Raw genomic sequence first — 14082 nt, 5'->3', positions numbered from 1 at the left:
CTGCCTGCTACCTGTGTTCAACCGTTGCACGGTAAGGGAGGAGTGAAGGCTCTGCAGTTCACAGCTCGAGAGCGCTGTTCGACATCCCTGATGTACATTGACGAGTTCACTTCTTTTACGCACACGTCCAATATAACATCAATTCAACCACCAACCACTAAACAATTCAAATTTGAAAATTGTACTTTCAATAATAATTGTTTTTTTATTTATTTTTCATGTTTATTTTTTATTTCATCATCGTTAATTAAAACGTTTCTTGTTTATTTCATCATCCCTAATTAAAACTTTTCTAACACTCGTTTATATTATTTAGGTTATGTTTGTTATAGCTTTTGCTATTTGATATTATGGATAGTCACGTATCAGAGATTGTTTAATACTAAGATTGATTGAAAATCATCTGTCAAGTGACGTTGATTACTGGGATCCGGATAATTGAAGTGGAATGCAACTCTTTTAATAAAAATGAAACTGAATCAACAAAGTCTTCTTGACTAGTAACCGTCCACAGACTTCAATGAAGATTCCATAGTTGGCAAACTGATAACAAGAAAACGGCTAATCATAACAAACTACTGCCATCTAGCGTAATGTTGAGATGGTGCAATAATACATTTGAAGACAGTTGTATTTCCGTAAGTCAATTAATATTTTATTGCATTGGAGTACTTCGTTACTTCTAATCTTTATATACTTTCTTCTATTCCTGTAATAGTCAATTAAATCCCACTCGAGTTTTGATTTTCTCTAGATAAATCAAAACCTCTAGTGAGATTACTGTTGATAATTACGATGGTACTGGCGGTGGTGTTGATGGTGGTAAATTAAGTAAGCATTTACTTCATTATTTTACTAACAATAGTTTTAATAATAATAATAATGAGAACATATAATGTACATTAATTAAAGTAATGTAAGTACACTGATCATGATTTGACTTATATGTGTAAAGCCGCGGCTTTCACATTGTATGTTCGAATTGAAACTTTTCGCAGATAAATATTCGCAAAATTTAAGTAGAGTTACTTTCCAAATTCATTACTTTTCTTAACTACTATTCGACTAGCCTACATTTCGTCAGTAAGGATAGTGCCAAGGCTTTGAGACGTTCTGAAATGGAGCGTCTCTCGACCAGTCGGGCTCTTCCTTTGTTGGATCATATCGCAAGGCAGAGGTTTTCCATGTTGTCGACTTCATCTCGTTGTGAAGTTCTAGCTGTCCTTCAATAGGATCTCTCAGCCTTGTTTGTTCAGACTTCATTGGCTTTCTTGGTGACTTTGAAGTGCTCTGGTCGCTGTTCACAACGGAAACTGTAGGAAAGACAATTTTTAAATCAATCTTTTCTCGTAAGAGGGTTATAACCAAGCTTCGAGACTTGGGACCCGATACAATAAGTTTACTGTGCATTTACTATAGATTGTTGACTCGCTGCAGATAGTGAGAGGTGGAGATGTGTTGAGGTAACAACGTTGCTATTTAGAATAGAGTACGGTAGTATGGGGGAACACACACATATGTAGGCTACATTCTGAAAGTAAATATACATTACACAATGACAATGTCAAAAGAATGTGAAAAGCATTTATTCTCCTGTCTTTTATAAGCATTTGTGTTTAATTATACACAGTGTTAATGGTGGAAATAAACATGTAGCAATTTTAATTTCTTCATTTATCCTATTGGTCGTCTTTAGGAAGTGCAGTTACAGTACCGAATTGTAATGTACTACAAGATACATTTTCAGTGTCTTAAACTTAAAACTTTTTCGGTTATCTTCTGCCAAACACAGTTTGTACTGTGAAAAGCTGTGCTCTACGTCGCATGACGTGATAGGAGCAAAACGAAAAAAAACCTAACATCATTGCAGTCTCTAAGAGACAGTCCTTTATTCTCGGGTGACTCTATGTCCACTAATTTGCTGTTTATATTACACAGTGATCCATATCCGTTATTTTTACATAAAATTGATTTCCACTTCTGTTTTACATGTTGAGTAACCGGTGTACTTGGTGTCTCATTAATTCTCTGTGTCATTTCCTCAACTAATTTGAGAGCTTCCGGCATCTCTTGCTCTGCCTTTTCTAACCATGTAATAGTTTCAGACACAGTTTGTATGGAAACTAAATGATTCGTCAGAACCTTCAAATCCAGAGCGTTTTCCTTTGCGTATTTGTTGGCATTCATTCTACAGTACCCCCACCCACTGTACGCTTTACCACTATTCTCAGTACGCCGTTATGCGGATTTCCCACTGAACTGCTCTATCGGGTCCGAAGTCTCGAGCCTGGTTATAACTAAAGCTGAGACATCCAGGACTGCAGGACGATATCAAGTTAACTGTATTGCGATGTTTGTCGAAGGTAAATAGCATGGAGGGGTGGGGGAGTGGTTGCATACAGGCATGCGACTCAGGCAACGGAACACATTTACGTTGTGTAGTGGACAGACCTCCAGGGTTGTATTATCTATCTTACGTAACGTATGATATTTATAATGGCAGAATCATCAAGTAAATGAATAGTAAACAGGTAAATATTCTATGAAATTTATATAGCACAGAAATTAAAGGTAAAAGACGTAAATTCGTAACACAACATTGTAACACGAAAAACATAAAGCACTGATGACAGTTTCAACTGAGGAAGAAGGACGTGAATCGCATTTAAGTTTGAATTAAATGTGTACCACACAGAAAGACTTTTTTCACGATTTATGTAAAATGATGGTATGGGTCAACATACCAATAAATAACGTTGAAAATACACACTTTAGAAGCTTTATGCGGAAATACGTGAAAAGGAAACTCCCTAGTCAATCAACTCTACAGAAATACTATACACCGAAATGTTATTATAAAGTTATAACCTATCTCGCATACGACTAAGTATAGGAGATAGTACAATATGTATTTCATTAATGAAAGCACAGAGGCCGCTGGACAATTTGTTCCAAACTTCGTTACGGACATTCTTCCACCACACAAACCCAATAAAACTTTTCTATTAACCTCTGAAATTCTTGAGAAAGTGGATCATTTAAATATAATCAAAGTTTTGAAACGCCTATTACCCTCTTATGGCCAGACGAAATAAAAAATGATGCTAGCCTATATGTTAAAAGTTGGTAAGGAACTTCAACTGCTTTAGCCGAAAGTTATCCTAGCCCATGGACTACATCAAATAGTCGAAGAAGTTCGCTGCTGCTACAGTAATGTGAACAGTTTCATATCGAATGTCAAAGAAATATATTTAAGGCACCAGGACGGGTTACTAAATTCAGTGAAATACCTCCTGGAGCCCCTCTACCGCCGCAACCCGTTGTAACTAGATGGTGGACATGGCTGGATGCTGCTGTCTATTTTGCTACACATTATAAAAGGGTTGAAGACGTGATCAAAACGTAGGTAGTGTTTACTGCAACAGACTCGACAATCCAGTAATGATGACATGACCTGAGCTACAGTTTATTTGTCATGTGAGTGTACACCTTATTCTCTGTTGTTTACTCTGTAGAACAGCGTGCAAAGTCTGTACACTGACCTCCCCCGCTGTCTCTACTTGCTATGCTATAGTTTGGGTGCACGTAACTAAACGACAAACGTCCTAGATGTCCCAGCTTTAGTTATAACTTTAGTGGTTGGTTTCATATCAATCACATATTATATAACAAAAATCGTAAAAAGGAAGGCAGTTCCTTCGCAATCAGGTGATGATGAAGAATTGCTGAACGTTCACAGAGCAAATAACTTCTACACCAAAACGAACTGTATCTGGAATCGCCTAACGAGGTGCGTAGTTAGGGTAGACCAGGGTAATTGTAAACACTTTTCACTGATTTCAAATACATTTCAACATTACAGAACCCTCAGTAACGGTAAGCATGTCAAAGAAACATTGTGTTATTTTTAGATCTTTCTTTTCCCTGAAAATGGGTTTAAAATAATAAGGTTAACTTTTTTCATCTTTTAATTGCTACTTTACATTTACCCCACCTGTTTACATTTACCCCTTTGAGAGACGGGTAGGCCTAATTGTAAACAACAATTTTCGCACGGGCTATAAAACACTGAACATTTTTTATTCTGTTTGAGAAGAAAGAACTGTACTCCTTCCAACTCTAATTTTGGCCATTGGTCATTTCGTTCCTTAATCTATGATATTTGACGGATGTAGGAACTCAGTACCTCTCCTGAGCTTCACGATAATGTAGTTACTATTTTTCACATCTGTGACAACCCTCTCTAAATCCTCTGCAGTGTAGTTGGGTGGGGGTCTCTTTGATTACTGAAAAGTGCGAAATGTAACCATAGTAAAACATGTTTACAATTACCCCCAAGCAATTAAAACTATGGGGCAAATGTAAACACGTCATAATTTAATGAATTGAAGTTATGGGTGCTCTCAAAACTATTGTAATAAATGTTAACTACTATACATTACTCATAAAAACAACATATTCCTAAAAAAAAAATAGCACTGTACGTTTGCTTACAATGCCAAAAATGAAGGTGAAGCAAAATTCTTTCTCAACTTTTTTTTTTTTTTTTTTTTTTTTGTAGACTCTTAGAAAACATTCGTTCACAACCGTTGCTTACGAGATTATATAAGCTGGCGCATAGCACGATCGAGAGAGGGTCTCTGAGCGTCATGACAATTTCTGCCGCTAGGTTCGCCTCGCTGTACTATTAAATGATGAATAGTTCCATTACTAAGCATTGTGTATCGTGAAAATTCTTTGATTAATTTTGCATTACTGATCGAGTACGAAGATTATAAACATGCTAAGCATATTACAGCCTTATTTGAGATTTATTGATGACTTGTTAAATATCAGTATGCAGATTTTCAGTGTCATTTAATGGAATTTACAATTTTGTTTCCCGAAAGTCTGAATTTTGTTGAATTAAAAAATTTTGCTTCCAAAGTACATTGTTCATATGGTTCATTTACTTTGGCAAGTTGATTGTTTACAGTTCCGTGTTTTTCCTTCAGATTTCGTTCCCTCTAATTTGTTATAATTGCTGAAAGTGAACTACCGGTTTCTGCTATTTTCAGACATTATTATTATTGTTATTATTATTATTATTATTATTATTATTATTATTGTCCCTGAAATTCCTGAAATATTTGTTTATGTTTTGGGAAATGGTCAAATTCGAAAACCATTTCTAATCACATATATTGCAGTCTAAATTCCTAATTAATTTAATTCCATCTCCTAATTTAAAAACTGTTTACACACACTAAAATATCATGCACAGGATAGGGACCGATGGTGGCGGGCTTATGTGAGGGCGGCAATGAACCTGCGGGTTCCTTAAAAGCCATTTGTAACTAACAGGTTAATCAGCAGGCCTATTAGGTATTTATTTCACCGCTGTAAGTTGTGCAAAAAAAATCGCACATTTGTACTAATCATGTATTGTGACTGCTGTTTGCTTTAGTAAAAATCATAACACTTCAACGTCAATATATTTAAAAAAAAAGAAAGAAAGGGATAATAATAATAATAATAATAATAATAATAATAATAATAATAATAATAATAATAATAATAATAAATGAATACGTGAAAAGGGTAGACTACAGTGTTCATGTAAAATATATTAAGTTTCTTTCATTATTTCCGAAAAGGTACGGTGTATGAATTGAACAACAAGAAGGTAGTTCTTTAGTTTATAATATGTAATATCTTTTAATATCAAGAATGACAGCCTTTTATTGTAATATAATTGAGACGTAGAAGTTTGGAAATTACGTCTATTATCCATAAAATATTGTACGAAGCATTTAATAAGCAATGGTGAGTTCTTTAAATGTCCCAAATGTGAATGTCATTTAAATGTTCTGATATGAATATTTAGCATAGAACAGCGCTCCAAGCGGCGGAATTGGCATTACGAGGGAATCACTTCAGACCCGTATTTCAAGCGCTATGCGCCAGCTTGTATAATCTCGTAAGCAAAGTTCACAACCAAGCAGTTACTCCTATTTGGCGTCAAACTGCTTTGTAGGTTAGCCAACATGTTAATTTAAATATTTCCCGAATTAAAATTTTTATATTGACAGTTTTGTATTTCTCACAGCATTTGTTTATAATTATCCCCTGTTTACAATTACCCTGGTCTACCCTATATCTCAAATCACTTAATAACTGAAGGTTTCCTTTGGTAATTTACATTTCAGAATTAATAATTACATTTAAGTCGAATTTGTGTGTAACCAACGTGGTCATTCATCCTTCTTGCAATATCAAGAGTTCACGTTACGGAAACTTCATTGCATATGGCGATTATTACGACGCAAATAGCTTCTAGTTTAAAAGCATTTCGAGTAATCTTTCAAGATATTGTTAATTCTTAGGCCTATATTGAAATTGATGAAAGTCAGACCTTCTTTGTACCCTCTTTAAAAGTGTCTACAAAACTGGCATGTAAACTATATGTGTAGGCCTGCAGTTGGTGGTCGGTATGAGTGATGAGTACTTTCATGATATTAACAGAGACGGTTAGCACGTATGGCCGCGAAACCAGGTGGCCCGGGTTCGATTCCCGGTTCGGGAAAGTTACCTGGGTGAGGTTTTTTCTCGAGTTTTCCCTCAACCCAGTTTGAGCAAATGCTGGGTTACTTTCGGTGCTGGACCCCGGACTCATTTCACCGGCATAATATTATCACCTTCGTCTCATTCAGGCGCTAAATAACCTAAGATGTTGATAAAGCGTTGTAAAATAAGCTGCTGAAATAAAAAAATAAATATTAACAGAGAAGGGTTAACAGTTTTATCATTTATTTATTTATTTATTTATTTATTTATTTATTTATTTATTTATTTATTTATTTATTTATTTATTTATTTATTTATTTATTTATTTATTTATTTATTAGTTATTTATTTATTCATTTATTTATTTATTTATTTATTTATTTATTTATTTATTTATTTATTTATTTATTTATTTATTTATTTATTTATTTATTTATTTATTTATTTATTTATTTATTTATTTATTTATTTATTTATTTATTTATTTATTTATTTATTTATTTATTTATTTATTTATTTATTTATTTATTTATTTATTTATTTATTTATTTATTTATTTATTTTAGCAGGTAGAGATAAGGCCATCAGGTCTTCTCTTCCCCTCTGCCAAGGGATTACAACTACAATATTAAGAATACAGTTACAATTATAATTACAATTGATATTAAATTTACAAATACAATAAAAATCAAAGTACTAAAAGATTAACAGATTAATAATAGCTAGACAGTTTATTGTGAAAGTTACGAAGAGAGAAAATTTTTTTTTATTAATTAAGTAAAAAGTAAACCTACTCTTCGCAGTAAGAAAATGCTTAATAAGTTTGCTTTTGAACGCTACTAATGAATGTACTGAATGTCGGAAAACATTGCATTTAACATCATGAATACACTCATTTCCATCACTTAATGAAAATAAAACATTTCTTCGAGACACTGATAAACAATATGAGGTGTAGTGCAATCGAATAGTACAAAAATTTAAAAACTTGTGTCTCAATAAAACTTATGAGAACTTGTTCCTGCGGAACTGATGTGTCTATAAATGTAAATAAAATTGTCAGTTTTTGATGTAACGTATTGCTCTCTAATTATAATAAAGGTCGCGATTTCTTTTCTCAGAAGAAAGCAGAAACTTCCATAAGAAAGCTGCAGGCGTTGAAATAAATCTAATAAGGTACGAAAATGAACCTGTCACTTCTAATAGGAACAATGTACAGTACATATATACGCTCTAAGAACATTTTTCATTTTAAAAGTCGAAACTCTGTGAAAGGTGGCAATGATATAACAATATACTCTATCTTCTTAGAGTCGACGGCATTTCGGAAGGCGATCGGCTGCTATATGCGCGTAGCATTTCTGGCATGTGACGTCACAAACTTGTACAGTAGAACCAATCGGAATCAGTCTATAACAAGTACTTTCCGAATTCGTCTCTTCATCTGTGAGTGTTTCAATTCATTTAATAAGTAAAGCTAACATTTACTGTGTGTGTGATATAAATAAATGGAAGAAGATACTGTAAAAAGACAAGTATTGCATAGGCAGGCGCGGAAAATAGTGTTTAAGGAGTATAATTATTTTAAAAACGTTGATGTGCAGAACGCTGCCGGCCATCTTGATGCTGGCTGCTGTAGGAGCATGTGGTGTGGGATTGAGAACCGTGTAAAAAATATTGTTAGTGAAGGAAAGAGGATTTCTTTGATGTCATGCTTACAGTAATCAACGGCTAAGGTCATTATTGGCTTTTGATAATTTAAATTCTCTCCTGTACTATTGTATTGCACGTGCGAGTCTAGTACGATGTGGCAATGTTGTACGCTGCCTTGCTCTCTCTATCTGTCTCTCTCGACGCAATTGCTAGCAGACGGTCGCCTTCCGTATTGCAGTCTACTCTAGTAAGGAAAAGTGGAATAGGGAAGGAAAATTCTGCATTAACAATATGCAAATACCAAGATAAATCAGTAATCAAATCCGATAAATGTTCTAAGCACAGGAGTCGGAATTAAGTCCTAGAAGATCTCCAAATATAATTTGTAACACTGGGACACATTCAGAATATATCTCAATAATTAGTATTAATGTATACAATAAAAGTAATATGAGATGAATTGTCATTAAACCTTTCCAGTAATATTGCATAAAGAAAGCTTAAGAAAGTTTCAAGTTTCTTCTCAAAATTGTGAATGTCCCATATTAACCGAATCCTCAGAAGTTAAATATTTAGGCATTACAATCGACCAACACTTACGATGGAATAAACATATTACATATTTATGCAATAGATTACGTAAAACAATTTATATTTTTGTTATACTTCGGTCATATTTACCAATTAATATTTTACGTTTCATTTATTTAGCTTTATTTCAATCCATTCTCCAGTATGGAATTTTAGGGCGAGGACATGCATGTATTTCTAATCTCACTCCACTAATACTTATTCAGAAAAGAATTATTAAAATATGCCTTAATATACCAATTGATTACTCATCCGAGCTTTTGTTCACTGATTTTAATGTTTTGAAAATTAAACAGATTTATTATATTGTCTTATTAATCTTCATACATAAAAATCGTAATAAATTCAAATTGTATCATCATAAATAGACTTCGTTGAAATGCCACACGCAGCATGCAATCAGGTTGCCGATGTACGGTAGTATAGAAGAGGCGAGCGACCTCCCGGTCTCGTAGTATAAGCAGTTCATGTTAAGAGTTGTGACCGGTCCAAATAGATAGAGCAGCTACAGCTAATGTATACCTATGTAAGCACTTGTTTTTGCATTACTGTGGTTGGAATAGTCAAAGCTTAACATTTGTTCAGTGCATACAAGAATTCAATCAAACATACTACAATGAGAGTGTTGCTGTTCCAAACAATTGCCCCGGGAATACCCTTACCCCCGCAGCCAGTCTTGACCCGTTGGGGAATGTGGTTGAATTCTGTTCATTATTATGCAGAACATTACGGAAAAATAATGGAGGTACTGTAATTGATGTATTGGATAGCACAAACAGTTCCGCTGTTGCAGCTGTAAAATCATTGCTTTCTGAACAGCTATTGAAAGATATTCTGTCATTGATTCTAATTTTTAAATCGTGTCCAAAAGCATCATTCTGTTAGAATCGTCTAAACTACAACTCTCAGAAGCCCTTAATATAGTGGATTAAAAGTATCACAAACCGTTATCCAAAATAACAATTCACTAATTTCAGAAAAAGTGAAATGTAAGTTGAGAAACATTATTGCTAAAAATTCTGCCTATTCACAACTTCGTATTATAAATTATGTACTATCAGGTCACGACAAGACGTCTGAAGTTGGTGTACTAAAAAGTAGTGACTTTCCGTTCTTTAAATATGCACGTATTTCATCGTGTGATGTTGAACGTACATTTTCCCAATCTAAAAACTGTTTAAGTGACCATCGGAGGAGATTACTTTGTAGTCGCTCAAAATGTACATAACTTTTCACTGTAGTGTACATATTCAAGGATTATGTGAGTGTCTTACATTACATTTTAAGAGTTAATATACCTCAGTATAAAATAATTGTGTATTTGCATGTTTAGACATTTCCTACTTCAATAATCATTCATTATATTTCTTGAATGCAGGATACAGGTTTTATTGTAACCGCAGTATACAGCTCAGTATTTACATCAGAGACACGCCCCCTTCTCATACAGTCTATACCGAGTGCACAGTAAACGTTGCGAATCTCGTGGCAATTCCACGAAGTCTAATCATAAATATGGAACTAAAAGATCCGATTTTATACGACTAGAGGAACCAAAGTGTTTCACAAGCACAGCTCTGAGCCATGGTACTTACTTTGGTCCAAGGTTATACAATAAAATAATTGATAAATACCCAAATTTGGAAAATTTTAGTATCAGCAATTTCAAAAATACCGTTAGGAACTTAATTTTTAAAGAATATATATTGATTTAATATGTATATGTATTTATACGACTTAAATTGTTGAAATTGAAATTGTATTTTAAAATTTAATTTATTCCTGTAATTTTTTTCTTGACCCAGTTTGTGTCAAATAATTATCTTTGTGTTTATCTTTTTGTTTAGATATCTGCCTGAGCACGAGTTTTTACTCCTTCAGGGAAGAACTAAGATTGTATTTTCGTACATGTTATTTTACTAACAATAAACAATAAACTTAATGAAAACTTGAAGAACTCGGGTTTGAAGTACGTTCTTCTTCCTCAGTTTCGCCAACTTGAAAAAGAAGATATTTAAACTGTATTATTGGAGAAATGCTCATCCGAGCTCCAAACCTGACGAATCAGGGAAGCCACCTAGCTTGAGTAGGAGTCATTGCCGAATAGAAATCTACTGGCTATCTCGTATGTCATATAGACCTATTTACATAAGCATGTGATGAAGGAAATGTTTGAGCGAGCGGTGTGGAAGTAGGTTTATAACATTTCAGTTGCTCTACAATTCAGTGAAAGTGCTATGGCCTACGTTAGTGCAGACAGAACTAAACTTGTACTTACATGGATTTTTGATGTCTCCCCAGCCGAAAGGAGCATCTCTCGGCCACTCAGGTTGTGCTTGCTCCGGATCATAGTACCACCCCGAGGTTCCCTTTGACAAGGATTTCATTTCCTCATCCAGTTCCAGTTGCAGTTCTCTCGATGTACGATCCCTCTCAGTAGCTTTGGGTTCTTCTTCCCTCGCTGTATCTTAAAAACAATTAAATGCCTTTCATTTGCTTAACATTTTAAAGCTGGGTAATTGATTACTTATCATTAACACGAACGAGTAATGATCCTTATCGCTAAATTCAGCATTTGAGTTTCTCCAATGCAAGTGATTCAAAGCGCGACTAGACCACAATAATAATGATGATGATGGTGACTATCATAAAGGTAGTGATAATTAATAATAATATAACAATCCATAGCGCGACAGCGCATCAATGGACAATGCTGAGCAATCGACGGCTGGCTTCACGTTCACATGTCCCAGGAGAGGTGGACGGTCATCCAACCAGCTCAGCCGTTACACACAGTGATTCATATAGCTAAAACGTGTGGTTTTTTAAATCTTCCTATTTCTGTTTGATAGAAGCTGCATTATCCATAGAGGATGCAACATGCATTACAGTACGTTGCAGGAACGTTGGGTACTACAGCTTTCACGATTTCCAGAAACGTGTGAATATACAAGGAAGCTGGATCCTACTGAAGGAGACCAGAATCAGACCTGAAAAGAACATCGTCTGCTGTAGATGATAAGTTTCTATGGCTAAAATTTCTCCGCGATCGCCAAACCACCGCCACTGAAGGTCGAAATCGATTTCACCAGTTCGAATTGTGAATATTAACGAGAGAAGTACCGTAACCGAAGGATTTTTTTTTGTTCATTTTTTTATAAGTTCCAATAAATCAAGTATCAACAAATAAAAATAGATAATATTCAGTCATATGATTTATTTTAATGTAAAATAATGTGGTAGTTACTTTACATTATGTTATTAACATTGTTAACGTGTTCGCCATATCTTGGCATCTTCAGAGATGAATCGACGATATCCTATGAAAATATTGGAATACATATTAAAATGTGTTAAAAATGCAAAGAATATTGTAGTTAAAAACATAAGAAACAATGAATGATACATGTGAAGTCACTATATATTTTTATACAGGGACATTATTTTATTTTACTAACATTTTTAATATTAACCTGGCTATACCTTTGAATTAACGGATTGAGAACCGGAAACACCGTTTGCTATCCCCTTCCACGACTGGAGTTCGATGATACTTGCGTAAAATACAAACTTCACTTTACTAGGTACAGGAGGGAAGAAAAGCAGTTCATCCATTTACGTAAACTAGGAAATATCGCAAATTTGAGTTTCATAATTTTCATTAGGTTTTTGTTTAATCCAAATACAGTACTGTATTAACAATAAGTGTTTTACTCACGAACTGAGGTATCCATGCGAATGTATTCATTATGCAGTGTATATTATACTGTTTACAACACATTAGCATGCAATATAGAGAATGAAGTTAAATTGAAAAATAATCATAATATGTTTATTTAAACACATTTTTGAAAATGGTGGCCGTTCATTTTGATACATGCTTCAGTTCTTTTGTGCATATTATCGCACGATAGACTATTGTATCTAATTCCAATTATTACCAGTTTCGTCCTCCGTACTAGTAACTCAATTGAAATAATTCTGTACCTACACTATAAAAGAGTACCTTACGTACTGTAAATTCAATCTTCACTTCTGTGCGACCCGCACAGATAAAATTATTTAGACTTACTATCTACTGTCCGTCCAAGTGGTTATGTCGCAGGATCGTAGAAAGGGGGGAAATCACGTGACAGTTAATTACTCAACAAGGCCCTTTTATTTAAGTTATTTTAAACAGTTGTATAATATTAAGTAGACGTCCAATTCCTAACAGAAATTATTGTTTCCAGAAATTATCTAAGACAGCCCAGCCACTAGCCCTTACAAAGGGGCGAGCAGAAGCAAGTGGGGGAAATCGGGATGCGACGTAGTCAAACGGACGACAGTACCTGTGCGAAAATATGATTCAATATTGAGAGATCTTTCGTCACTGGAAAACGCGAACATATTTCTGAAACATACTATACTCACTAACTCACTGCGGCCTTGGTTCTATGTGGAGGACAGTTGTAACTTCATTAGTATAGCGGGTGGGAGTGAAGTACACTAAAAAAACTCAGGTACAATAAAAATTGGAGTAAAAAAATTAATGATGTCCCTGTATAATTATTCACATTTAACTAAAACCATGTAAATGTGTAGAAATATGTTTGCATAATTGCTATAACTCGCATGATTGTATTTCAGAGCAATATAAACATGAACACGGCATAATGATTTTGTAGACATAAGAAGTTGTTATGGGGTAATGACTTGTTAAATATGCATATTTTATAGATGTAATAGGCTGAAATATACAATAGTGAGGTTAAAAAACTATAATATTATATGATAATATAGCGCTGATAATATAATTTTTATATTATACTTACCAGGATCCGGGACATTTCCCCACTCGGAAGACCAATGGGGTTCTCCCTGGGACATTTCGTCCAACCAGCCAAAACTTTGGGCTTCAGATTTCAATTCCTCGTAGAATTCTACGTCACTAAGTTGTATTATCGATCTTGGACGACTCGGGTTTGAAGTACGTTCTTCTTCCTCAGTCTGGCCAACTTTAAAAAGAAGATATTTAAATTGTATTATTGGAGGAATGTTCATCCGAACTCCAAACCTGACGAATTAGTGGAGCCACCCAAGCTTCGATAGAAGGTCATTGCCAGTAGCGGCTCGTAGTTAAAGGCTCTTAGGCGGAGCCGCCCCTATAAAAATCTCCTACAAAAATCTTTATATCATGTGGGCAACAGTACCTGAATGAGTTGGGGATTCGTGTCTTGTCGTGCCATGGCTTGTTTTCATCCCGGATTTGAATTGACAAGCTGCGTATAATTAACAACAAGTCACCCTGTA

General features: G+C 34.5%; 1 protein-coding gene across 1 annotated transcript; it reads right to left on the bottom strand.

The window, feature by feature from the left end:
- Positions 1–888: 888 nt before the first annotated feature.
- LOC138710034 (uncharacterized) lies at positions 889–13737 on the bottom strand. The gene is made up of 3 exons (XM_069840689.1): positions 13605–13737; positions 11069–11257; positions 889–1313 (listed from the first exon to the last, which is right to left on the bottom strand). The coding sequence occupies exons 1-3, from the start codon at positions 13657–13659 to the stop codon at positions 1081–1083; spliced, it is 477 nt and encodes a 158-aa protein (XP_069696790.1). The 5' UTR covers positions 13660–13737; the 3' UTR covers positions 889–1080.
- Positions 13738–14082: the final 345 nt, after the last annotated feature.

Source organism: Periplaneta americana, chromosome 12 (genome assembly GCF_040183065.1).
Source record: "Periplaneta americana isolate PAMFEO1 chromosome 12, P.americana_PAMFEO1_priV1, whole genome shotgun sequence".
NCBI classification, from domain to species: domain Eukaryota; kingdom Metazoa; phylum Arthropoda; class Insecta; order Blattodea; family Blattidae; genus Periplaneta; species Periplaneta americana.
This window is presented reverse-complemented; position numbering and strand designations above follow the sequence as displayed.

Coding starts and splice junctions, on each gene's coding strand:
- LOC138710034 (XM_069840689.1), bottom strand. CDS start 13,659: ATGTCCCAGGGAGAACCCCATTGGTCTTCCGAGTGGGGAAATGTCCCG. Junction 11,258..13,604: donor GGGAAATGTCCCGGATCCTG/GTAAGTATAATA, acceptor ATTGTTTTTAAG/ATACAGCGAGGGAAGAAGAA. Junction 1,314..11,068: donor GGGAGACATCAAAAATCCAT/GTAAGTACAAGT, acceptor TCTTTCCTACAG/TTTCCGTTGTGAACAGCGAC.